We start from the raw sequence: 26585 nt of genomic DNA, 5'->3' as shown, positions 1-26585 counted from the left end.
ATGTTTTATATTGTTATCAATATTATAAAAGATAAATATTTATTTTTATTATATTTTTTTAATGACAACATTCATTTATTTTTATTATAAATATTAATAATAATCGTCGGAATATCGAGGTCTATATCGATAATTACGTCTCGGGTAAGAATTATAACGATTATATCTTTGATAAGTCGGTTTTCTGTAAGTTCTCCGCTGTACCTCTTGTCGGTATCTGAAAAGTGGCCGGAAGACAATATCTGCGGCGACTTCCATGTCGTGTGGATCTGTGGAATAGTTAATGTCCGCATCCGAAGTCCAAAAGAGTGGTCGTACAATATCAACACGAGATATTGTAACTGGCAACGAATTTTCAGTATTAATATCATTTATGTACTTGGTTTGTTTCGTACTCGGCTCGTACAGCGAAGATGATACTTCCATCTATGATAAAGAAACATCTTTTAATCTTCTCTTGTTTGTACATCTTTAAATCTAAACTATTTTAACTAATATTAATTGAATCAGTTGTAAAAATTCAACGCTAACAATTATGATTTACTGTAGTTTTGAGATGTTACGTAAAAGATATTCTAGCTGATATCTTTTTATAGTTTAATTTATTTTGATTTAATTTTTTCTGCAGCCTATTTCTGAACGCCTAGTAATACATAACGTAATGCTACGTATGTATTATTAAAGTGTAAAAACTACAGTAACAATATTTTTCTACCGTTACATTTTTGCCACTCCACCAATTAACCGAAATGTCATAGTTCCTAAAAAATGAAAAACTTAAAGAATAATTGTCTTAAATATTGGAAAAAAAATGATTTACCTCCGAAGAAGACGGAAGTTGCCAATTATTTGGATTCATTGTCCACGAGCTTTCATCGACGTAATTTTGAACATTTCGTTGAATCACGTCACGTCCATTCTCTAAGTGATTTTTTAAAACTTCATCTTGTCTTGATAATGCTGCCGCGATCGGCACGTCAATTTTATCATCAGAAATTTTTGCGGGATCGAAGAACGCAATGATTGGTACCGATATTGTGGATGGTGAATGTTCCGGGGATGCTATTCCCTGGCTCGGGTTTGGCATAAGATATGGAATTTCTTGCGGTATGTTATCGATACCGAATGGCTTCTGCGTAGTTTTAAATGTCTCAGTTAATACTTCGTAAAAATCATCACGCTGCGATGTATAAGACGAAATATCTTTTCCTTCCTAGAAGATTATATGTTCGATAATATTACGATCGATCCACATGTTCTTTGATTACATCTTCGTAAATTATATGGAACACTGCGATAAATTTTCCGTGTTATCAATTCAATATATTACAATATTAACTCGTTAAGAATTAACAAGAATAAATTGTTTGTTTATACAAAAATGTTACGTGATATTGCACCTTAAAAGAGGAAGAAAAAGTTTTTATGTATTTTTAAAATAAACTAATATTATAAATGTAAATATAGTTTATAATACTTTTTTTTAAATATCAGTTATAATTAAAAAATTAAAAATTCGATAAATAAAAAATATAATTAGGATAACAAATGCATAAAATTAACGTTAATAAATTTGTAAAATGTAATTATAAAATATAATTAAAAAATATAATTAAATATAAGATAATTAGAGATTATAAGAACTAATTATAATAATTACATAAAAAGTAAAACAAAACAAACTGTTATGAAAACCACAAAGGTAATATGTATAAATATATGTACATACATATTAAAAAATATATATTACGATGATAAGATATTACGACATTTTACCGAGTTCGTGTATCCATCCTCATCATTTTCGGTGAAAGATTGGACATCTGTAGATGTCAAACCGTCAACGTCAGTTGCTGCATTCACTGTTTCTGTGATATTTTTTCGTACATCCTCTAAATGCGTCATAGGAACCACAAGAATCTGCTCACGCTGTGACACCACCTTAAAGAAATTATATTTTTTAATATCAACGTAGTAAATCTGAAAATATATATCATGTGTCAAATTTTTTCTATTTTCTTAAACAAAAATTATTTATCTTTACACTGAAAACAAATCGACGAATTAATTTGAATAAAGTAAGAATTAATGTTGCAATAGCAAAATTACACAATTTCTTTTAATTAATTATTTCCAAAGAACTGTTATATAAAAGATTAGTCATGCTTTAAAGTGACCTGTTAATAAAAGCTAACAGTCATAATCACACTAGTAATTAACAAGTATCATTAATAACAATATTTTAAGGAGGTATATGCTATCAAAAATCAAAATCTTTTAATCTGTTTAAAAATAATATGAATTGAATAAATATTTATAATTGTATATATAAAAATATAAAGTGTAAGGAAACCTTAGTAGGTTCAGTGGCAGGCATAACAAGTACTTTCTTCTTTACTACTAAGCCTTCTAAGGATCCATTGCCAACCGCGTTTTGCACAGCATCTTGTACTACTGGATCCCGTACAATGGCGGCTAAAGTATCATTTGTGGTTTGAGGTTCCGTTGGTAAAAGATTTTCAACGTCTTTATAATCAAGGGGTTTCGCATTTGATATCCCCACGAATAATAGAAAGATCGCAAAATACATGATACTTCCAAGCTATAAAATGCAATTAATAAAGTCTTTTAAATAAAATGTTTAAATTCTAATCTACGATGTAAATACAATTAAAAAGCAATAGCTTTATGATTTATTAAAGTTTAAGTAGACTTTATTTTCTTAAAAAACTTTTAATTTGATACATTTAATAAGTGAGAATATCTAATGTAAATATTAATAAATTTGTTATTAAAAACTAAAACTAAATGTTTCTCATCATATTATTAGATGTTAATTTGAATTTAATAATTGAAATGATTAAATAATTTCAATTTAATAAATTAACATATTTTTCGTATTTCATACAACTTTATAATCTTTTTAAAATAGAAGATTTTATTGTATTGATTGTCTATGACGCAAAATTTAGTGTATACTCTTCGTACATTTATATATGGTGTGTTAATTGCTATGTGAAAATTGGACTTTTCAAACGATTGATCTAAGAACGTACCAGTGAGTCGTTTTTCATCACAATGACGAAATTGTGCGATGTTCTTCTTGTTGCTTCGACAAGACTGCTTAAGCGCCAAGGATTTTCCAGCTCTGTCAAGGTATAACGGATCGTACTGGTTTTATACGACGTGCTGAAAGAATTATCATTACTCTGTTAATAAACGTGAGTACCAACCTTGCGGTAAACTTCGTTGTGCGGATGCTGCATCAGAAAGATCATGCATTGCATACAAACAGATCACAAACGCCAATCATAATATAATAATTACTTCTGACTGATTATAATCTTGCATCTTTCATATTTTTATATTGCACAAAATACTGTTTTTTTCTGTTTTTATTAATACACACGTGTGCAATATTTTATTTCTTACATTTTAACTTAAATAAAAGTTTAAAACTAAAGAAAAAATTGCACAAGATTGAATGTTCATTTTATTTAACGTTTTAAATATAACTTTTTATTTTGTGAATTTATAAAACGATATAAAATAATGTAATACGAAAACGTTTCGAATGTTTGACCTAACATGAAGAAATATTGTACTTATCATTAACGCGCTCTTGACGATATCGAGACTCGATGGTGTTTAACAAGTGACTTAGCAACAAATCCTGAGTAACAAGCTATAAAAGACTTGCTTCAACTTTCTGAGCCATTAGTCGTCAATTGGAAACTATACTCTTTGCATCATTCGAAAAATCCAAATGGAACGCTTCAGCGTCATTCTCTTTACCCTCTGCTCTCTCGCAATCCAAGCAGGCTCAACACCCGCAGGGTTGTCAACGATTGAAACTTTGTGGGACAACACACGTAACGTAAGCGATGCCGAGAATCATGAAGCAGTCCTGCTGAAATCGCAGAACGTGCAAAACAGTACTAAGCAGTTTTTGATTGATGAAGATCCCGTGAGGAACACTACCGAGATTGGGGAATATGCGAAGGATTCGTCACACTTAAAGGCAGCAAATGTATCGACAACTTTAAGTAGCGACTTTTCAAACAGCTATGCCAAGGATACGCAACACTCAAAACACAACGAAGATCACAAAGACGATGCATATCACAAAGAAGGACCTGCAGGAATCTTATCATCACACGATATTTTATTGGATCCTAGTTTGATACCAGCTCGTCTAAGTCGCCAAGCTGAAAAGATTGATGTGGATTACTCGAATCTTGCATCGATCGAGAACATCTCTAGCGGCATTGAGCCTAACAATCACGACGAAAGTAGGAAAAATGTCGTTCCATTGAAACGGAGTTCGAATTTCGAGGATGATCTCGGTGTAGCTGAAGATAGGTATCCGCCTCCATATCCGTATTGGAATCCGTATTACCAAAGACAGTTTCCAAATCAAAGATATCGAATAAACGACCGGAGGGAGCCTTATCATAACTATTGGAGATATCCTGTATTTCCGGGAAAATAAATCTGGAAACGTTTCTGAAAGCTTTTTCTTTCTTTCCGTTTTAAAAAGGAAATTAGTTTTGCATAGCCAGATTTCTGTAAGTAGATCTTAGAAAATAGTAATGATAAAATATATTCTCGAAAAAAATAGAGAAATATATATTGTTATATAATATTTTAATAAATATAAATAAATAATTTTGAAGTGAATGTGATTAAATTCCAGAGTGTATTTTTTAAGATTGTTCCTAAAATAATTTTAGCAATGCTCTGTAATTGCTTTTACGTCAATAAAGCTGATAGTTTAAGTCTTATATTTTAAAATAAATAATAATATATTTATTATTAAATAATAATTATAATATTTTTAAAATTAAATAATAAATTATTGCGATATTTTATTAATTTTTGTTCTAATAAATATTTTTTGCTTTGTATTAATAAGAAATTTATGCTGGAAGCAAGTATCAGTTAAACAATAAAAAATGTATCTATCGTATTAATACATTGTTACATATATTAAACGCATTTATACATTATTTGTAAATTATGAATGAAGGAGTAAAAAGTAAACCTATAATTGATTAATATTTAACATTTATTTATATAAAATGTTATATATGTTTAATTTATTACACACGCAATATTTCCTCGAAGAAATCGTATCACAATATAACGCTCTCATATACACTTGAGTATCCACAATATTCATTAATCTGTTTGCTTGCATAACGCAACTTTGGTAAATAGCTTTCGAGTAATGCTATTTTTAACTATTAACTTACAATTAGAAGGAAACAGTAGTTATTGCTATTTAATTACATAATAAAGAAATACATATACTGTGCGCTTCTCCTAATTCTCTTCTGTTATTCTATTTATAATTTTAATCAGCTTTTTACTAATCTTTTAATCTTATAGACTTAATTAAACTTAAACCTACAGGATTTTTGTAAGAGATCATACGTGATCGTAAAATAACTAAATGCTTTTCCAAGTTATTCGGTCGCTCCTGTAATCCCGTTGGCCGTTAAAAGAAAGATCTTCCTGAATCAGCAAGCTTAGTCCGTGCTTGTTAATAAGCACCGTTAATCTTCGTTGAAATAACGAGGTTCACAACCTTTTAGAGTAATTATATTATACGAGTTCAGTACCCTCTTGCTGTTGTTCGAAGTTTGCTCATTTCTTAACAAAGCTTCGTCTTCTTTCGCTTTACCGACTCTCTCTTTCTCTTTCTACATCTTACATTTTTTCATCTCAGCAGTAAGCTGCGTCGACAAGAGAACGGTTTTATTTGCGCTCGAAATTTTCACCCTGGCGCGAGTCTTCCGCTTCACTGTTTATACCATAAGTTCTTATTGCACTTCTGCGCTCATAAACAATTCTATAAATATCAGCGAGCGGTAAACTTTATTTCGTAGCTCATTTCAAGCTCCCGAGAAAGCTTCCGATATTTCGCTATAAAAAAGCCATCTTATCATTATCAAATATTTTTTTAAAACGGATATTTGTACTTCGTTTAATCGAATCGTCTTTATGCAAAGCCATCTTTGTTTCCCTTTAATTCGCCCATTCTTCTTTGACCTTTGTTTGAATTTGATAAAGATTTTTTTCTCATTACACAAGCTCGATTCTTTTTCAATCCTTTTTTAGGATTTTGAAGATATTTAGAGTCATTGAGGCTATTTATATGGAGGTCTCCAAGTATCTCAAATGTATTATCTTCCCAATAATACAAAAATGAGATAACAATCAGTTGCAATTGTTGAAATCTCCAAATTTTTTTCCTTCCTCCACTTATATTCGCCTACCTCTTCGAACCGCATCTCTGGCACGTTGTCGATATGCAACCTGCTGACGATAGACGAAGAGAGGTCGAAGAACATTGGTACCGGCTGCAGTCTCGAGATCGTCATTATCTGTTTCTTCTGCGCTTCGTTTTTCGATGTTGAAATTTGTGACACCATCAGCAACCTTAGAATCACTGTTTAACGTGTACATTGATTCCTCGTTCATTGAAGTTTGAGGATCGTCGAGTTCTTGAACGACTACAGGCAGAATAAGTAAGGGAGAACCGTATATGCTCGTCATTCTAAGAGGTGATGCATAAGAACAGGCAACGAACAGCAATGCAAAGGCAATGAATGTGACAGCCATCTAGAAAAAAAGAGATTACGCATTTATAGTTTCTACATTGATAGACATTAAAAGATTTAAAGATTTGTGAATAATCAATAATTTGAAGAATATAATATCAAATTGTAAATAAAATTTAAGGTATTTTTTTTTAATCTCAATACACAAATATGAGATATCTCGAGAAATGTATTCTCGTTAAAATAAAATGGGAAAGTGATTGTTTTTAAAAAGAAATCTTGCTTCCAATTTTCATAAATAGTGCAAATAAATTCTGGAATTAAATTTCTATTTCAATTATTTACAAAAAATGTTTTAAGAAACTTTTTTCATGAATTGTACAAAAGATTTTTGAATTTTTAATACAAAAATTATTCGCCGTTTAATAACAATAACGCATAATCTGATTAAATTCAAGAAAGGTATACTTACCATTACGTGTTTAAAAATATCGAATTGTGTTGATGATACTTTGCAAGAAAATAATGATCGCTCTCGCACGTTCAAGATTATGTTATTCAAAAGAGGAAGTAACGTTTCAATACAAAACGTTTGTTAAGAGTGTAATAGCACGTCCCAGTCAGCTCTCTCGCGAGTTTATGGTGATCAGGATCGGGTATTCGGTATTTATATGAAACAATGACGTCAAACCAGAGCACGCTAATTATACAATGACGTTCTACGGCGAGTGATAACTGACCTGGTAAACTAGGTAGACATGACACACCGCTGATCTATCCTGGATATACTACGCTGCTTCTTGTTTTGTCGGCCTCGCAGGTGTTAACTTAGCTACAAGGGAACGTCCCCCTCGATGCTTGGCTGTTTACGCGTAAAATATTGATAATTTAATACGTTGATTCGCGCATGTACTTGAGATCTCCCAAAATTAAGGAAGCAAATATACGCCTATCAAAACAAGGCGACAAAATTTAAAGCATTTTGCAGTAATTGCTACTATGTTCTGTGTGCGCAAAATATAACTTTATTATTTAAATAATAGTTTCTTGCTTGTGTATCCTAGATACATTTTCCAACTAATAAAATATGATTTTTAAGTTTAATGTAGTTTTTTCCATGTTCTTAAAATCTATATATCTAATATCTATAATATAGACTAAAATATTTAAATATTATCGCAAATTGTATTACTTTTTCTTTATATCTTTTATTACAATATAATTATAAATGTTTTATCAAGTTTAATATTAAAAATAATACATTCTTAAAAAATGTTTTAATTAGATTTTGTTAGTTACATACTTTTTATATACATAAAAAAATTATTGAAAATAATTATAAAATATATCTAATATACTGATGTGATTGCTTCCATGTCAAAATATCGCAATATTAAATATAACACTTATTGCCGATTTTAATATCAATTTCATAATCAAAATATTAAAATAAATTTTATAATATAATTTTATTTTTAATGTGTTACACAGAATATTTGTGTTTTATTATCTAAGATGCAGTCATTAAGCTTTCACGTGATGTATGACATAAGAGAGAGCCGTCTCTAGGACGCCACAATGTTACACATTGTTACATCACAGAATGTGACAATTTGATCTTGTTTTTATCAATATTGCATAATTCATAGTTGGAAAAACATTCTCTTTTTATTCGTTAATATATAATAAAAATGCAAGTTTTGGACCCTTGATAGAATAACGATGTAAAAATTTTAATTTATACATTTTTATCAAATCTCTTATTTCACGATAAAATAAATTTGTTTGAGAAATAAATTATCGACAAATTAAATAGAGAAAATAACCAAGTTATATCAAATTTCAGCTGTTGCTTAATTAATTTTTATTTCGTTTATATTTTGTGCTCCTTTTACAGTACATTTAATATTTAATATATCCGTAGGAGATAAATAGTGAATTAAAAATTCTTGTTTCTTTCTGCCTGCAAAGTCATCAAAAACTAGAAGAGGACGAAAATCGCGAGCGGTTCGTCCAAATATAATCCATTAGGCCTGTTCTATAACTTTTAACGACAAAGCCTTTGGTATCGTTACATTGTCATTGTGCAGCTTTTTGTCATATATAATATGTGCACTATTAACGATATCGAATCGTCATTAAGAGTTACAAAAGAGGTCTACTGGACTCGAGAACTCACGAAAGCAAATATGCATACACCGTGTTTTTGTGTAGCAAAAAATTGTGATTTATTTTTTATCAAATATTTTTATTGTACTAAAACAGATTCTCATGATTCTATTGAATCCCTTGAAAATGTGGCAAGGCACACAACGGAGAATTATTCTATGGAAGGACGGTTTTTTTTTTTCATTCAATTTAGATGGTGGACTCAGCCTCCTCCACAGATTCGCTGCTTTCGGTAGTTTCGCTTTTTGATCTGAAAGAAATCATTAGATAAGGATCTCTACGAGCTTGAGTTAGATGTGAAAGACTAAGTATGAGACGGCAAACGAAGATAAAATAATTTGCGCTAGGTAATAACACGAGGGAGGGTCTGTATTCGCATTGCTCACGAATATACAAGTAAATATCTCGAAGTTTATATAATTTGAAAATCTCGAATTCAGATTTCAAGACAAGACGGAATGTCGAAGTAGTAATTCAAGTCGTTTATTTCAAAAATATTGTGAATTCCGCAATATTAAAAAGTTATCGAGATTATTATGTAATGCAATTTTTAACGTTATATTTATACAATTTTCGAAATAAACGATTTAATCAACTCTAGGGTAAAAAAACATATCAATAACTGATGTACTATTATCATTAGCTGTCGACAATTCGTATACACACATTTTCAAAAATAAAACTCATGACATATTTGAACATGTTCAATTAATTACACTGATACTAGTACAGCCGTTATTATTGCCAAAAAACTAATCTAATAGGAAAGTATACGTATCAAGAGTCATCAATTTTCAACATTACTTACAAATCAAAATTAAATATGCTAATTATAAATAAATATAGATGTAAATAGAAGCGAAGGATTTGATTTTTATTAAGATCTTACGAAACTCCTGGTAGAGACCGAATTTTTTGAAGGGCACTACGGGAATGAACGAAACGTATTGAACAAAATGTTTCTATCCAATTTAACGAGTAACTAATAATCTACTGCACTAATCCTAATCAAGTCTTTCTAATACAAAAATATAAACAAAAGGTTAAACAATTTGAGATGCCTTCATCATGATTGTCTGGGATCTACTACATCTTGCTGATGATTCGTAAAAAAACATCTGTATTACCTGAATCCATAGTACATGAATCCGGATTCTCCACAGAAATGTATTTTGCGAAAATAAATTCGCGGTAAAAAATGCACAATTGTAAGAATTACGCGTTTTAAATTCATGGTGTACGAAACCTACAATGCGAAAGATTCTACTCTCACACTACTCTTCCTTAGTTGTGTAAAATATCTGCCAACATGCAGCCTCTATGAGAGTGTTCTCATAAGAGAACTTTTTCAAATGAATCGGCCTGATATACGATGCAAGACCATTGATCTTGCCGTTTCATTACTTTCGTATAAATAATTTTATTGTATGCAAATATTTCACGTGTCTTCCAGTAATCTCCGTGTAATTTGTCCAGTCATGAAATTCAGGTAGAGGAGAGGAACCAGAACAATTTAACATTGCGATCGTATTAACTAACGGTATGTAAATAAATAGTTAATATCTAATCTCTGATATATCCGATAATTAGATCTTGATATACAATTCGCTTATAATAAATAATAAAAAATGATTTTCTATAACCAAAGAAACATTTTTATAAAAAAATTATGTATTGTTCAAGAAATTAATAAGATAAAGAAAAATTTAATAATTAATAGTTTAAATAATTTGTAAAATTTTGCTGATAATTTTCGCGGTAAATTGAAACAATCCCCCGTTACGCGTTTCGCTCCTCTCTTCACCTAATTTTTTCTTTATCCAATTTTTTCTTTCACACACGCTTCCAATTTCAGTTTCCCTTCTTTTACTGTGCATTCACTTTTCTATACATTAAAATACCATTCGACGCTAGTTCTACAACGATACATCATATATAAATGTAATTAATTACAGTTCGAGAGTTGTGCAGGATGCAGAATGGATTAGGGAGAGATATTATCCTTATTGACGCTGTGCGATTAATCGATTAATTTTTTCATGTCTTCAAAATTTCTTTCAAAATTTTAATAATAAACTTTTAATGTACACGAATGTAATATTTATATAAACATCAATAAAAACTATATAAAATTGTTCTTGTGTTGTAAAATGGAAAAAATGTTCTATATAATTATACATAATTATCTAAGCATAAAAGACCAGAATTTTTAATCTATTAGCGAGTTTTATTCTTTAGATTTTTCTTTTTGTAATTGTTTTCTACAAAAATCTCTTCTATTACATATAGTTTATAAAAGTAAAAAAAAAAATTTAAAAAAAAACAATTATTTATCTTGTAATACATCCATTTATAATTATAATTTATAATCGATTAATCGGACAAGCATACAGTTTCTTCTACCTTCACATATCTTTGTCTTAATCCTTTGAAAAGCACGCTCACAATTATCTATTTTCTTTCGTATTGAAATAAATTCATTTTTTTCACGTCGACAATCAACGATTGAATAATCGTCATTAATTGTAAAAAGGCCCCGTCGTATATAAAAAATGCATTATGTGATTAAATGTGACATCGTGATTTATAAAATGTATGTTCTAGCTGGTGCGCTTCTAAGAATCAAGAATCGTCAATTTTTTTCGATCTCATTCGATCTCACCATTCTTACATCTGCCTAATTCGTACACTCGATTCTTATGATTATTAATCCGGTGCCAAGCGTATCGATCGAATCGTAAAACGTTCGATATCGCGATGAAAATCCACGTATATTGCTTTAGAATTGAAGACGCAAGTTCCTGCGGCAGCTCAAAATTTCCTTGCGCAAGATCAAGTGCGCCTAGTTAATGATATAAAATCGAGATTTCTACTCGAGAATAAGCTCAACATTATCGCTCACGTTCCGTCGGTACCCTGATGTACGATCGCTCGGCAATCCGGAGATTATAATCGATTGATTCGAAATGGCCTTTCTCTATAGGATCTTTATCTCAAGAAAAATTGTTATAAGACAGATGAGAGAAATTGCAGTCTAGCAAGATCTGAATTTTCATTACATTTATTCCATGTCAAAACGTGTTATTTTAATTATTATGATTAAAAGACGATTTTATTGAAGAAAATCTTGATTAAAGACTATGCGTCATTCACAAAAACTTTATGCACAAAAAAAAAAAAAAAAACAAAGAGAAAAGCGATATCTACTATTATCTTAAATACGGTGGGAGTACCTTCGAAAGTGCCATTTCGAGTAAATCAATGTTAGAGATTTACTAGATAACTATCTATTTATATATTGTCGGGTAATAAAAATGGCTCGCTTCCACGGTGACTATACTCTTCCAAAAAGGGGAGAAGTCGCTACAGTTATACTATTCATCGATCGCTGTGGTTTCCCTTCCCTCCCCTTGTTTGTACGAATAGGCACTTAGCTATGTTTCTGTGTTTCTGTTTGTATAACGTTATATCTATTGTATGCACACACGAGTAGTATAAAAGAATGCGTCGCCGAATCTCTGCTTTTTCGTGCCTTCCGATGTTGAATGTGAAGTCCATAGATGCTTTTTTTCGAAAGCTTATAATTATATCACGTATAAAAAGAAATTGCCACAACTAATACAATCGATAAGAGAAACAAATTTTTTTTAATGTAAAATGTTACAATAAAAATGAAAGATATTATTTTATATATCATAGTGTGGAGAACTTAATTTTTCTAGTGGCATTGCAAACCGTGTGCGCTTTTTTCTGAACAGTATTTCGATGAGCGAGTTGCACGATCAACATCGGTAATCGTTCTCATTATTCCTTCGCATTTACTCTTTCATACACGCGCGTCTCGTGTCTACACATGCACGCATGAACGTACGCACGTCGGAGCGCACATCGGTTTTCGGAACTTTTAATTAGCACCGTGTCCTCGTGACCTATGAACTTTCATGAGCGTATGTCTCACTTCCGGAAGCTTCGCGCGATCGCCAACAACAGGAGAGATGAGCGTCTGCGATCGTTTGTCTCGTGCGTAAAACGACAAATGAATAACTGCAAAAATTATTTTTTTAACCATATGCCGTCCTCGAAACTTCAACACGTTTTTCGGGTTAATTTTCAATACGCATGGAATAATTGAAGAATCTCCACGCCACCATAGTATGTTTTCGCCAATGATATATAACGATCGTCACGAGATTAATCGCTTCGTTCTCCTTTTAATCGAATTGTCGCAGACTGCGGTTTTATACTTACATAAATAATATCTTGATAAAAATTAGATAACAATAGTATATTAGTGCGTAAAGTTAAAACGTGTTGTTGACAATAGAATACTGCATATCCCCTTGACATCGTGCTTTGCATGGGGAGTGCTCTTGCCTCCCTTTCCATTCTTCTAATTAATTTTTTGCAATGTGTTCTAACGTGTATATAATCGCGCGAAACAAATCACGCGAAAACGAACACGTCGACATGCGCAAGTACGACGTGTCTGAAAACATCTCATTGGGAGATCGTGCTCCAGCGGTGATTAATGATACAAGAGTAAAAAATATGCTTTAGTGATTCCACGCATCTTCTCAAAACGCATCTTGTTACGACACATATTCTTCATCACGTTTCATATCTTTGGATTGGAACACGATCTGACAAGTCTTTCTCTCAAAGTGGCTTATATAAAAGCTCGACTTAAGAAATACACGCGGGCTTAACTTTCGTTATTTTATCGCTCGTTTATCTCTTTCTCCCTCTCACTCCGTTCTTCTCATTAGACATACTCAGTCTTTGTCCGCAATGCTCAATGCACAATTTGCAACATACATACGCTGTTGAGCAATGAGCTGGAATTCAAATTTTCTAAAATTTCGTTTTTAAACCTTTTTCCAACTTCTCTCTAACGATTAACGTAACTTTATTACTAAATTTCCAAAGTTTAATAAAGATATTGACATAAATGCACAAATAAGATTCAATTTTAAGAAAGATTAAAAGTGAGAAATTATCGCGAAGAGATCACTAGTAACTCTTGGAAACAACACCTTACTTTATAGTATATTCTTGTGTTTTTTTTTTTATCAATAATTTCCGTATCAAATTAAAAACTTATGACATTTTTAAAATAAATTATTTAATAACGGAAAGAAAAAATGTGTTATTAAAAATTTTCTTGTGATAAATGTGGCGAATTCAATCTTTTTGTATGATCGTATCTAAGATAATTTTATTTTTATGTAAGAAATTTGAAGATAATATCCGTACATCGGGAATGTCTTGTTGTAAAGTAAAATAAATGATTCTACGATCTATCGTAAAAATTAACAAGATTCATAATAAACAATAGCAAATTGTACGAGTTTATCGATAACTGCAAGTATTATTCTAGATGACGATTTGCATGAAATATAACATTCCATTATAGCAAAAAAAAAGATAAAGCAAATAAGAAAAAAGTATATCTTACTCGTAGCCAAATAATAAAAAATGTAAACAAAATTATCATAAATAAAAAAACACTTTTAAATTGTTTTGTGAAATATTAATGTATACAATATGCACATAAACTAAATTTTTATGAATGATTTTGACAGAAGACAGTAGAATCTACTCTAATCAGCAATTTTTAAAAAACATTTACCTATGAAAATATAATAAAATTGTTTAACAAGTTCTTTCTAGATCTATTACTAGTGTTTAACCCATTTAATGCTAAAGAAATTAAACAGATTATTTCCAGATCATCAAATTCATATTTTCATATAAAATGAAAATTATGTGCTCATGTGCTCAACACTCTAAACTTTGTTAGTTTTGTAAACACATAAACTGCATTATTTGAAAATATGAATTTAAATTATAAATTACGAAAGTGATTTGGAAATAAGTCTTTCATCTGGACTTTTCATTCAAATATTTTGATGAAATATTAACATTAAGTTTAATTTATTTAGAAACAGTCGAAAATCACAGAAATATAAGTTTTTTGTTTATATTAACTGAATAACAAAATCAAAATCTGTGAAACAGAAATGTGGATCTGTACAGAAATGCTTGACAAAGTTAAAGCTACTTAACGGTGAGCTTTTAACTTAAAGCTTTATATATCCATGATTTTTGTTCTGTGTTTACACATATCACTATATGAGCGTGTCATCAACGCTGTAAGTAAGTAGAAAGATCAGATAACCAAAATTTACGCAAATTCACACAATCATATATTTATAAAGTTATATGATTATGTTGTGATATAGTATTGCGTAAGTAGTCTTGTGTAAATACTTTATCTATAAGAGTAATTTGCCTGGCTAATTAATTCTTGTAGATAACACGTTTATATTTTATCCACAAGAATTGTATAATAAAATTTACTTTTCTTCATTAACGTTTTCGTAAGCACATACGCGGAATAGACTACTTGTTTCTTGATAGCAATAAAAGAATTGTGAAAAGAACTTATTCTAACATTCTAGATATTCGTAGAATAAATCACAATATAAAAATACAAATTGAAAGTCCGTCTTCCTTTATCAGTGTTTTCATTCTCATTCTTATTACTAGATCTTATAACAGTCCAAGAATGTACTATACTTTTCTAGCATTGTTTCATTCTCTTCTACTGTTTCTTTTTTCTCTCCCTTTGCTTATTTCTTTTTGTAATGGAGACAGTATCGTTTGCGGTATCGTTGACGATGTAATTTTACTACCGATCATGTGATACAAAACCTTTTGTTTAGTTACTTTCACGACAATGTTTCAGCCAAAATTAAGGTTATTAAAACCTCACAATAGAAAATTATCTCATATTAAGAGTAACTTTCCTGAATTATTATGTTGACAATATAAAAGGTGATGCGCGTATATATACGTACGTACGAAATCCTTATTGCGATAGATCTAACTACGCATGTACAGGTAGTAACAGATCGCTATGATACCCCCACCGAGCCCAATGCCTAAGCTTATTGTAATGGGGTTAAATAATGACCTCTTGAAATTCTGCCATTCTTCAGTCTTCTTCTGCTTGCGTTTCATCTCGCGTACTTGTGTCGCTAGTCGCTCATTCTTTTCCATCTTGCGTCGACGTACTTCCTCTTTCCTGTTTTAAGAGAACAATGTTTATAAATTATGAACATAAATATTAAATTCACACTTTTTACTAAGAAGCGTTACTCACGCGTCTGAATGGGACGGAGAGTTGTTTAGTAGAACAGAGTTTTCAGCATCATTACAGAGAGCCTCGTCTAGTATCACACCATCGTCTGAATTTTGTTCACCTATACAATTTGTATTAGATGTAGACAGAATTGTATCTGTAGATAAATCTATATGATTCGGTGGTTCACTTGGCAATGGTTTATCAGGAGGTCCACCATATTCATCTGTAACTAACATTAAATATATTATTTATTAATGTCTTCTATTATATCAAACAAAATCACTTTGTTTTAATACAACAGTTCATTCAAATTTTATTAAAAAATAGAATTTCCAATATTTTATTCAAAATTTCAGACAAACTAAGAAAATTTTTAAATACAGCTAAGATAAATTCGTCTTACCTTTTAATATTCTTTATTCGTACAACCAGAAATAAAAAATTATTTCAACTTTTTATTTAGTTGTACGCCAATTTCAAACGATGTATTGTTTTCTACCGTCATTAATTTTTTAATAAAAACTTGAATTATATTGTACATGAATATATATGCCATATTTATTACTTATAATCGATTGGCGACATTTTTAAGAAAAAATTATTAAGAAAAAATAATCAATAAAACATTTCTTTCAAAAAAATAGATTTTAAACTTAAAAAATTACAAAAAATTTTTCTTGAGTAATATCTTATAAAAATTTATAATTTTCAAGAGTAAAACATTAATTCTCTGAAAATTACAGGTTTTCTTCTGATATTAAACACATTATAAAACGATTTTTTTATGATAGAAAAATAGTACCATTATCGGTCGAACTCGAATCATCTGGGCTTAGATCTGCCATCATACTACGCGTTAAGGATTCTCCTCTTGGAGGTGGCAGAGGAGGAGGTTCGTCGTCCTTTTCTAATGGATGGTTACTCTTATTATTCATCTCATCATAAGTCATTATTATTTCATCATGAGTTGTTTCGTTATTAATATCCTGTAAAATAAATTATAAAATACAATTAATCTGTTTATTTAACTTGATTAAAGTAATTTATTGCTACTAAAATTGTTTATAAAATTTTCAAAAAAAAATTTAATAAATCAGCTATGCTTTGCACAGAAAGAACACAAAGATATTATGTGAATATAAAAATATTGTGTATACAAAAATAAAAAAAATTGTTGAAAATTATTGAAAAGACTTAAAAGAAAAGGCTAATTAAAATATTGTGTATAGATATAAAAAAACAATTATCGAAGGCTATTAAAAAGATTTAAGAAAAAACTAATTATTATAATCTACTCGATAGACAATACCACTATGCGACTATTAATTACCTACCATGTTATCAAGTGGCAATTGTTTTGCTCCTTGAATGATAGCAGCATATGAAAAACAAAGTTGTTCGGGCGTTTGTATAAGACCCATACGAGATCGTCTCATTTCCAACAATTCATGCCGCACATCTAAAGCGTTTAAACCATATTTTTCAATCTGTAATCAATGTAGTAAATAATTAATAATTACTAAAGTGGTTTTCTACAGAAATTATTTATTGCTTTCTACGTACCAATACTAGGCACACATCGACCAAGCAAAATGTTCCCGATCTTCCTATTCCTGCAGAACAATGTACTACAGATGGGCCAACATTTTGATCTAATGCTCCTGATTTCCTAACATCTGCCAAGAAACGTAAAAAAGCTGTTGGACGTTGTGGTACTCCAAAGTCTGGCCAAGTAGTATAATGAAAATGTAATATTTCCCTACTATCGTTACTTTCCAAGTCCGTTATACTGTAGATAAGTTAAAAACATATCTATTATAATAATATTTACAAGCAAGTTATAAAAAATTGCCAATTATAAAACAAATCTTGATAAGCATGTATAACATAGTTAAAATAATACATGTATTTTCTTACCGTAATGTTCTAATAGTATAATCTGACGATTCTTTCTTGCTGATATAATCTACCTTTATACTGACATCTTCGAATGTCAAATTAGGTTTTATATCGTCCTGTGGAAAATATTGATGGCATTTGATTTGGTTTTTCTCGATTATCTTGTTTAACATCAATATAGCTCTACTATTTTGCTCCCATATCATTAGCCAAAAGTGACTAATAGTATTTGGCAAGGGTCCTTGCGTCAGGATATATTGCCTCTCAGCATGATCCACCTAATATACATATACAAATGTGATACAATATATTTGAATTACCATCATCAGTTACTCATATCATGCACATTATTTATAACATATTTACCCGTATAAGATTAGCATGAATATAATCACATACACCTCTCTTAAGTATAATCCTAGTGTGATCGTAAGGTGCCACATCTCTGTAGCGATTCAAGTTTTTATTCTGTGGTTTTTTTGATTCATTGCATGTATACTGAAAAGATTCGCACTCGCTACGTATGTCCTGTAAAATTAATGATAGAATTGTAAGAATACAAAAAGAGGAACATTATCTTACAGTTAAAGAATATATCCAGAGCACATATAATAGATTCATGTAAATTAAAATAGAAGTTATATATTTTAATTTCAAATTTTGTTGTTGCTTTAGAATGTGTACAGTTACAAATCAAGACTAATGTAAATTCACAATACAATCCTTATTTGTACAGAGATCTGAAAAGTTAACTTACTAATGAAACTAATAATTGTCAAATTCCTTCAAATATTCCTCAAACATTTATTACAATTATTATGACAATTGATAAAAATCTTCAAACATTTATAACTTATTAATAAGATATTTTTGGACATAAGTTTATGAACTTTTTTCACTTAATCAACTATTATTAATGTTGTATAAAATTGGTTCTGATCTTTCCAGACACCCTGTACATTTGTAAATAAGACCTTAATGTAAAGATTACATAAATTAGTTATTTATTGTATTTTTTAAGTGAGCAACAATTGCCAAAAATTTTGTAGATTTTCTGTAATCCACTTATTTGTATGTTTTATATATTTATTTCTGATTTACAAAACTTATTTATTTATTACTTATTACATATTAATTATATTATTACTTATTAATTATATTATAATACAATTGAGAAAGATTCAATAAACTCAAAAGTCAATTTCTTTTACCAGTAGGAAATAAATGATATTTACTTTATAAACATTAACATTTTTGTAGCTCTTTTTACATTTTACATTTTGTTACATTTTGCATATTGTTGCATTTTTGCTATATTCAAGTACATGATTAGCAGTGTTTACATAAAAAATTGTATATATATATAAAATAGAATTTGATCCAAGTAGCGCGAAGAGGCATCAATTAACAAGGATACGAGATCTTATCAGAAAAAAATTTTAACGTTCGAGTCGTCGAGTTTCTCGTGTTGCGCTTCGGAGAAATTATGTGATCATTAAATACGTATTTCCAAGTTGGAAACCTATGACCTTGACGAGTACAATCGCACGTTACATCGTCCGTGATTCTCGGCGGCCCGGGTTGCGCGAAATATCACTGTTCCCTTTCGTGGTTTTACTTTTATTTTTTTTTTTTTTTTAATCGAGCGGTGTCGCCAGCTTAAATCCGCGTGCGAGTCTCTCAAGGCAAATCTTCCGACAGCATCAGAGAGCGCAAGTAACGCGGAAGCCGTATCACGTTCTGCGAATCCGCGTGTCGGCATCGAACGGTATTATTACCGTCTATTGTTCGTGTTCGACGCATGAACATCCATAGGCCGCTATCGACCGCAGACGCATAAAGAAAGAAATGCTTCAGACATGTCCTCGAGAGAAAGAGAGAAAGAGACGGTTCGCGAATCTGAATTGAATTTGTTATGAAAAAAATTGTTATGCGTATCCCTGCGTGCGCGCACGGCGTTCCCGATGTTATCGGGCGTTATCATCGCTCGTGCGTAAATAAAGAATCCGGTGCGCCGATGCTCGTCGGATTTCGAGGCCGGTTCCTCTTTCAGCCTCTCGCGCGATTCATCTTATCCCCCTTTTTTCACGTAAAAGAGGAAAAACGTGAACTGTGTCGAACAGATCCTCGGCGACGCTCAATTTTTCAGCAGAGACCCTTTCTTGACAGATCCATGACAGACGTCGACACGCGGCGACGCCGCGTTTCACGAGAGGACGCGGCGGCCGCGGAAAAGACCGATCTCGGGGAAGTGATAAACGCGGGATGCGAGGCTTCGAGGCGCGAGAGAGAGAATGAGAAAAAGCACGCGAGAGACGAGGAGCCGGCACACGACGTGTCAGCCGTGCAGGTACACCGACACGTTAAAATTACGGAAACGCGGCGAACGAAAGAGCCATCATCGAGCGGAAGAGAGCGAACCGTCTCTCTTTCTCTCTTTCTTTTCGTATTATTTTTCTTCCTTCCTTCACACTCGTTCTTTCTCACCTGATAGAAGGACGCCCAACCGTTCCTGGAGTTGACCTCGTGATAGACAGTCTCGACGTTCATCACGTTATTGCTCGTCTCCTCGCCGCTAGTCATCCTGGCGTCGTTGGCTCGCCGATCTCGTAAGAGTCCTAGAGATAGAGACTCAGAAATAGAGATACGCGCACGACGCGAGAAAGCGAGCGAGTAAACGAACGAACGGACAGACGGACGGACGAACGAATGCACGCACGCACTTGCACGCACTCGCGAGCAGGATCGCGCGCGTATCTTCCGAATCTCTTTCTTGCCGCTCGGCTCCCCCGTCACCTGGGGGAATTAACGTGCCATGTGACGATTCTGTCCCTCGTCGGCGAGTAAAAGCGGCCTTCGCGGTCGCACCACGGAGACGACGGCGAAACGCAACACGACGCAACGCGCAAACACGATTCCGCAAGAGGCACGCACTTACGCACGTAACCTATGGTTTTCACTTGTGCGGCCAGCCAGACGCGCACACAGCGCGAACTCGCGGCGGATGGCGGCGGCAGCGGCAGCGCGCGCGCATGGCATGGAACCCACAAGGTCTGTTCATAAATGACGGTAGCGGGAAGAGGAAGGAAGGTCTTCGCATGAACGCCATTTTGGGGCTACGAAGTGTATGTGTGAGTGTGTATGAGAAGAGTGAATGGTGAGTAGTAGTAAAAGTGGAAGATGGGGAAGTATATTTAGGGTGCGTTCGGGGAGACGCTATTAGCGCTATCAGCATCAGTTTATCCTTGTTCTACTTTTAATGCGTAATGAAGATGGACTGATGCTGGTAGCGCTAATAGCGTCTCCCCGAACGCACCCTTAAGTATTAAGGTGCGTCCCCACTGAGCACGTTACGCGTCGCGTCATCCTTCGCACCTCTTCTCGACACCGTTTTCTATACACAAACTGTAAGCAATTGCCAGTCCATATCTATAAGGTCTATGGCGAAGACTTTCCTTCCCCTTTCGTCGTTCATCTGCAGATCTCTGGTCTTCTCGAGCTGCCAACCGGGTCCTGGCTGCCATCCCTAGCTTGGAAATTGTTACCATTGGACGACGATATTGGACGACATCACTTCTCGGTGCTTCTCGGTGAGCCCGCGAACCATTCATTTTACTTTGCTGCTTTGCGTGTTACTTATTAGAGGTGATTTCGGCCAGACTCCAAATTGACTTCATTAATTTATTAATATTATTTGTATTATTTACGTACATAAAATAATGTAAGAAGAGTAATGGTATAAGTTCATAATTAAACATTTGTTTGTGAATGAACGATTTGAAAGATTCCTGGTTTCATATAGCAGATCAAAGGTGGGAGCAACATTTTCTACTGTTATTGTTGCAAAGAATTGAAAATTTTTAGTTTTAAAAGTAAAAAACAAAACTAAAATTATTTGATGTAAAAAATACTTACTGGAACTAAATGTTTCTCATGCTAATATTTAGTAGAATATAAAGACTTATATAAATCTATAAGACATTGTAATCTATATTAGATCTTCTATTAAATTCTAGATAAATCACACTTTGGTGAAAATAAAAATCAAAACATAATACGAATATAAAGAAAAGGTGATGGAAATGTAGGAAGCAAAACTTCTACAAAAAGTAAGTTAGAACAGTGATATATAAGAGAAACATTTAGCTTTTATGAAACTTTTTATGTGCTATTCTTCCAATTTATGCTTCTTAGAAGTTTCATTCACACTTCTACTATCCTCACCTTATATTCAACTTACGCTCTAATTTATATTTTTATCAGGAAATACAATGCTATAGCTGTTTTTTGAAAATTCAGAATAAAGAAAAAAATAACGACACATTATGCAAATATGCTTTTAAATGGAATGTTTTATTAAGAATGAGATATTTTATTATTGAAATACAATTATAAAAATATATGCTATAAAAAATGTAATTCTAAGAGGTAGTTTTGTTTTCTGAGTTTCTATGATAATATATTAAATCAATTTATTAAAATTAGATAAATTAATCAATATGTACAAATTTTATAAGATATACTATTTATAGTACACCTTATACGTACATCTTATGAATTTTGGATATTGAAAGAAAAACAAATTGTTACATATATGTAAATATCTAATCGGTGGTTTTTTGCAAAATCTTAATTTTTCTGAAGTTTTGAAATATTTTTGTCCTCATTGGTAATTGTATCTTTATCATCACTTTTTCTTTTATTTGAAGTAGTTGATCCTTTTTGCAGCCAAGAAGTCATAAAAGATGCTTGACTGATCTCTCTGTTTAATTATAATAAATCAATAATTTATTTAATATATATTACAATAGAACTATACAATAGGATTTAATGATATATAATTTTACAAAACAATAATTTATTTATTTTTAATTAAGTTTCTACTTACTTTGATTTTATCTTTTTTCTACAATCAACAGCTTTGTTGAATCCATTATTGACAACCGTAGATACTGGATGCCAATTTAGAACAGTTTCTTTTAATATAATATCATTCAACGTTTTAACAGCCACATCTGTCGATAAAGCTTTACTTAACCATATCTAGAAAAATTTATACAAATATTAATAATAAATTTATGCCTTTTCACAAACTACTCATACAGCATTGATTGTCACGAAAGTTTTTAGAAAATTTTCAATCTCTTATATTTCTAAAAAAAATTCTGCAAAAAATCTTATAAAATGTTACAACAGAATTGTTTCCAAAATCATAATATAATAAAAAAATTTTTAATCTCTTACAATAAATTTGAAAATGTAGACCGATATTCATAGTTTACTCTTATATTTTTTAACATTATCTTGTACCTAAGACAGTCTTGAAAGAGACTAGTTTTAAAACTGGACTCTGAATACTGCTCCTAATGACATATATTACATAATCACTTACTTGGCATTCTTCCTCATTGCTCAGACATATTGGCATACGATGATGCAACCAAGACAATACCTGATTACTCTCTCTTGTAATAATGGAACAACTATGTATAATATTTCCCTAAAATAATATTTGATAAATATCTTCTATGTTCTGATAAAATCATTATAGTGATAAAACAGAAGAGAAGCTTATTTACCTCCTCAGTTTTGTGTGTTCCAAATATTCCAGCCAGTTTCAATACCTTGAAACCTTTCCATCCATCCGTTTCACAAAATTCATTAACCCATGTTGTTGGATCATCTGCTTTTACATCTTTGTCCTGAGTCGCATATATATAGTATGGTTGCTTTTGAAGTTTGCTATTTGTATTGGGCTTCCACTCATAGAAACCTTCACAAACTACAATACATCTCTGTTGCTTTTGCAATGATGGAGAATATATTGTTGAGGTCTGTATGCTTTCCAAACGGCTGTTGTGGGTAGATATCTTATTTGAACATTTTTTATAATCCCCCTGCAGAATTAATTAATATAAAAATAATTTAAATACTTTAGGATCTTTCAATATATGTATAATACTGACAGTTTTTTCTTACAATTAATTTTAATCCTACTTAAATGTCAAATAAGCTTGCAAATGACAAATGTCATATATTTATTGCTTTGTTGCTGCAACTCACTTGATACCAAGGTGGAATCACTCCCCATGTCATGGCACAAAGTACTCGTTCCTCTTTTTCTCCTTCAAAATGTAAACCTGATGCTATACAAGGTAGAACATCTCGTGGACACATATTATATGACGGATCATATTTTAATTCTGTTTTAACCCATGTCAATTTACGTTGTTTGCCACTAGCATCCTTATAGCCACATGCACAACACAAAGTGTCTGCATTTAATGAGCTATAAATCATATTTAATATAAGATATTTATGTAAGATATAATTTGAAAAACCTTTGAGATCAATATCAGTAGACAAGCTCTAGTAAATTCAAAAAATTTAATTTTAAATTTAATAAACTAAAACCAACAAAATAAAGTACATTTACATTACTCTTACATTAAGTTGTATAACATTCTTAAATGCATATAAGCAAAATCGTGTAAAATTAAGTCTTATCTTTCATCTAATATAAATCTAATATAAATGACATTTCATGAATTATTAAACTTATTGTTATAAAAATAAAATTATTAGGTTCTATATGAAACAAATACAGTCTACAGTAATATTAATGAATTTCTATTAATAGAACATACGAATGATACATGTCTTTCTTATTATTATATTTTTTATTACTAAATAACATTTTTATTAGTGAATAAACACTTCTCATTAAAATATAATATATATTATTGTTATACGCGCGGGTGTGTATACATATATAACTAAAATATTTTTTATTCATATCTCTCCTTTATAAAAAGTGATTACTTTCAGTAACAAAACAATATAATTTAAAATTACAGGAAAAATTGGTTACGAAACAAAGACATATCAAGCAAAAGATAATTTTTTTTAATGTTACAAAATATTCATTGTTCATCGATTATAAGTATATCACGCAGTAATTAAGATAATTAATAACAAAATAGTGATAAAACTATTTACCAACAAATCCGGCCACACATTTTCATCAATCTTCATGGTATCCTATATTCCTATGTATTTTACAATGCTACCAACAAAATATGTATCTGCTTCTCTAGATACAAATGGCTTGTTCTTTTTCGCTACACTGCTGCACTAGTGCAATAGGGTAGAGTAAGACAAATATATTTTTTTCTTATTTTAACTTATTGCACCAGTGCAGCAGTACAGCGAAAAAGAACAGGCCTAATATTTTGTCGTTTTCTAATTTTCTTAGATTAATGTTACTATATTTATATTAATATTTTTTAATCCTTTATACATCTTTTTCGCAAAAGCGTATAATAGTTTATATTCAACTGTTTAAAAACGATTAAAATATTTTATTGTTAGAATATTTTTATTGTAGGGATTGTATAAAAATATATATAAAATTGTTTTTATTATCACAATTTATTTTCTTTTTGTATCTAATTTAATTATTATAATCTTTTATATAATAATAACTTCAAAACAAATTATTATTTTTGATTTATATAATCTCCATTATTCTTTTTCATATAAAAGGAGAGAGAGAGAGAGAGAGAGAGAGAGAGAGAGAGAGAGAGAGAGAGAGAGAGAGAGAGAGAGAGAGAATATATAAAAACAAATACATATAATGTATATTTAAATAAATAATTTAAATTAATAATAAAACAAAAGATACAGAAAAGTCTATTATTTGTACGAATAACATAAAGAAATCTTCCTGTCTGCGCGTGCTTATTTGACTCATATTCTTTTTGTTCCGCATCTCGAGTTATCTATTTGTCCCAGAAAGCTCATTGAACCGGAGTTACTAATTCCCTACGCTAATGAGGCGCGCAAAAAAATTCTTGCTCTTGTCAGTGACCTCTCATTGCGAAATAACACTGCATGGGAAAACTGCACGATATACGACAAAGCTCTGTCATATTATGCATTTAGTGCAAAAAAAAAACAAAAAGGGAAAAGAAAAAAATTATTTTACAGCAATATCGTGAAAAAAAAAGATTATAAATGATAAATATTTAAAATGTTAAACATAATAAAGATAACCCATATAGCACAACATCTTTCAGAAAGCTTTCTAAAAAATATTTGGCAGAAGTTATATTTTAAGTATCTTTCAGATAGCTTGCTAAAAGGTGTGTGCTGTGTGGGAAGATTGTTATTAGTCTGCAATGAATCTTTATCCTGAATATTGATTTTTCTAGGAAACTGTAAATAATTTATTACGAAAAATAATACCTTAATCAGGATTCAAACCTGGATTTCTTTACATTCAGGTTCGAATCCTAATAAAAAGGCATTATCCGCTCCGTTTACTGAACGCGTTCATTATTGTGATTTATTATTGTAATTTAGTAAATAATAAATAAATATTAACATTTTTTTACAATGATTATTTCAAAAATAGCAAAAATTTTTATTACTTTAGCATCAACTTGATATTTAACAAATTATTATACAATATATAAAGATATTAAATTAGGCTACATCAGATATCTACTACATTCGTAGTAGATTTTAGTTTATAGAGAAAAAAAGTTAAGAATGTGTAAGCTATAGCTTTTTATATATTTAATTATAATGTAAGTAGATGTTTGTATTAATACAATATAATGCTTTTAGTTTATGAGAAATAAGAGGATGCCACTTTAGAAGACATGTGTTTGCGATCTTCCTTTATCTATAATTTATTCTAAATATAGTAAATAATGTCTGATAAGTTAAATTTTTTATAGGTGCGGCATATATACCGGAGTTGCCCTATATATCTTAAATTTAACATAAATTTACCGACT

At 31.0% G+C, this 26585-nt stretch overlaps 6 protein-coding genes across 11 annotated transcripts in view; 2 read left to right on the top strand and 4 right to left on the bottom strand.

The window, feature by feature from the left end:
• On the bottom strand, positions 1-3194 carry LOC105832033. The gene is made up of 5 exons (XM_012672624.3): positions 3057-3194; positions 2354-2602; positions 1777-1941; positions 821-1213; positions 1-426 (listed from the first exon to the last, which is right to left on the bottom strand). Exons 1-5 carry the CDS (start codon positions 3072-3074, stop codon positions 94-96), a joined length of 1158 nt encoding a protein of 385 aa, XP_012528078.1. The 5' UTR covers positions 3075-3194; the 3' UTR covers positions 1-93.
• Positions 3195-3704: 510 nt separating this feature from the next.
• LOC105832027 lies at positions 3705-4626 on the top strand. The gene has a single exon (XM_012672610.3). The coding sequence runs from the start codon at positions 3767-3769 to the stop codon at positions 4490-4492; it is 726 nt and encodes a 241-aa protein (XP_012528064.1). The 5' UTR covers positions 3705-3766; the 3' UTR covers positions 4493-4626.
• A 424-nt stretch (positions 4627-5050) lies between these two features.
• LOC105832028 lies at positions 5051-7704 on the bottom strand. The gene is made up of 2 exons (XM_012672611.3): positions 7039-7704; positions 5051-6627 (listed from the first exon to the last, which is right to left on the bottom strand). The coding sequence occupies exons 1-2, from the start codon at positions 7039-7041 to the stop codon at positions 6268-6270; spliced, it is 363 nt and encodes a 120-aa protein (XP_012528065.1). The 5' UTR covers positions 7042-7704; the 3' UTR covers positions 5051-6267.
• Positions 7705-8406: 702 nt separating this feature from the next.
• LOC105832029 (tyrosine-protein phosphatase non-receptor type 1) lies at positions 8407-20728 on the bottom strand. 4 transcript variants are annotated; one of them, XM_012672617.3, is made up of 9 exons: positions 20269-20727; positions 18148-18309; positions 17800-18059; positions 17446-17671; positions 17217-17369; positions 16685-16868; positions 15901-16105; positions 15712-15822; positions 8407-8985 (listed from the first exon to the last, which is right to left on the bottom strand). In XM_012672617.3, the coding sequence occupies exons 1-9, from the start codon at positions 20362-20364 to the stop codon at positions 8925-8927; spliced, it is 1458 nt and encodes a 485-aa protein (XP_012528071.1). In that variant the 5' UTR covers positions 20365-20727; the 3' UTR covers positions 8407-8924. The 4 variants fall into 4 exon arrangements, with proteins under 4 accessions (XP_012528071.1, XP_012528070.1, XP_012528069.1 ...); XM_012672616.3 differs by having other exon boundaries at positions 15901-16111; positions 20269-20726; XM_012672615.3 differs by lacking the exon at positions 8407-8985 and having other exon boundaries at positions 12364-15822; positions 20269-20728.
• Positions 20720-26585, top strand: part of LOC105832030 — a 40476-nt gene continuing 34610 nt past the window's right edge. For all 3 annotated transcript variants that reach the window (XM_036284150.1, XM_036284149.1, XM_012672620.3), the window contains exons 1-2: positions 20720-20832; positions 21263-21371. In XM_036284150.1, coding sequence (XP_036140043.1) covers positions 20814-20832; positions 21263-21371 — 128 coding nt within the window. In that variant the 5' untranslated portion in view covers positions 20720-20813. The remainder of the gene's footprint in view (positions 20833-21262; positions 21372-26585) is intronic.
• On the bottom strand, positions 22114-24931 carry LOC105832031 (abasic site processing protein HMCES). The gene is made up of 6 exons (XM_012672621.3): positions 24781-24931; positions 23845-24070; positions 23361-23678; positions 23174-23281; positions 22670-22824; positions 22114-22543 (listed from the first exon to the last, which is right to left on the bottom strand). The coding sequence occupies exons 1-6, from the start codon at positions 24804-24806 to the stop codon at positions 22411-22413; spliced, it is 966 nt and encodes a 321-aa protein (XP_012528075.1). The 5' UTR covers positions 24807-24931; the 3' UTR covers positions 22114-22410.

This window comes from Monomorium pharaonis, chromosome 3, assembly GCF_013373865.1.
Source record: "Monomorium pharaonis isolate MP-MQ-018 chromosome 3, ASM1337386v2, whole genome shotgun sequence".
In the NCBI taxonomy this organism is placed as follows: Eukaryota; Metazoa; Arthropoda; class Insecta; order Hymenoptera; family Formicidae; genus Monomorium; species Monomorium pharaonis.
The sequence above is the reverse complement of the archived record's forward strand: the minus strand, read 5'-3'. Positions and strand labels throughout refer to the sequence as shown.

What these genes read in the sequence shown, in the direction of transcription:
- LOC105832033 (XM_012672624.3), bottom strand. An exon ending in AGGATGGATACACGAACTCG is followed by an intron (nt 1,214 to 1,776) that starts GTAAAATGTCGT and finishes ATAATCTTCTAG; the next exon opens with GAAGGAAAAGATATTTCGTC. An exon ending in AACTTCCGTCTTCTTCGGAG is followed by an intron (nt 427 to 820) that starts GTAAATCATTTT and finishes TCTTTATCATAG; the next exon opens with ATGGAAGTATCATCTTCGCT.
- LOC105832027 (XM_012672610.3), top strand. Translation starts at nt 3,767, where the DNA reads ATGGAACGCTTCAGCGTCATTCTCTTTACCCTCTGCTCTCTCGCAATC.
- LOC105832029 (XM_012672613.3), bottom strand. Translation starts at nt 20,364, where the DNA reads ATGACTAGCGGCGAGGAGACGAGCAATAACGTGATGAACGTCGAGACT. An exon ending in TTCATGCTAATCTTATACGG is followed by an intron (nt 18,060 to 18,147) that starts GTAAATATGTTA and finishes TATGTATATTAG; the next exon opens with GTGGATCATGCTGAGAGGCA. An exon ending in AATTGCCACTTGATAACATG is followed by an intron (nt 16,869 to 17,216) that starts GTAGGTAATTAA and finishes TTTATTTTACAG; the next exon opens with GATATTAATAACGAAACAAC.
- LOC105832031 (XM_012672621.3), bottom strand. Translation starts at nt 24,806, where the DNA reads ATGAAAATGTGTGGCCGGATTTGTTG. An exon ending in TGATTCCACCTTGGTATCAA is followed by an intron (nt 23,679 to 23,844) that starts GTGAGTTGCAGC and finishes TTAATTCTGCAG; the next exon opens with GGGGATTATAAAAAATGTTC. An exon ending in GAACACACAAAACTGAGGAG is followed by an intron (nt 23,282 to 23,360) that starts GTAAATAAGCTT and finishes ATATTATTTTAG; the next exon opens with GGAAATATTATACATAGTTG.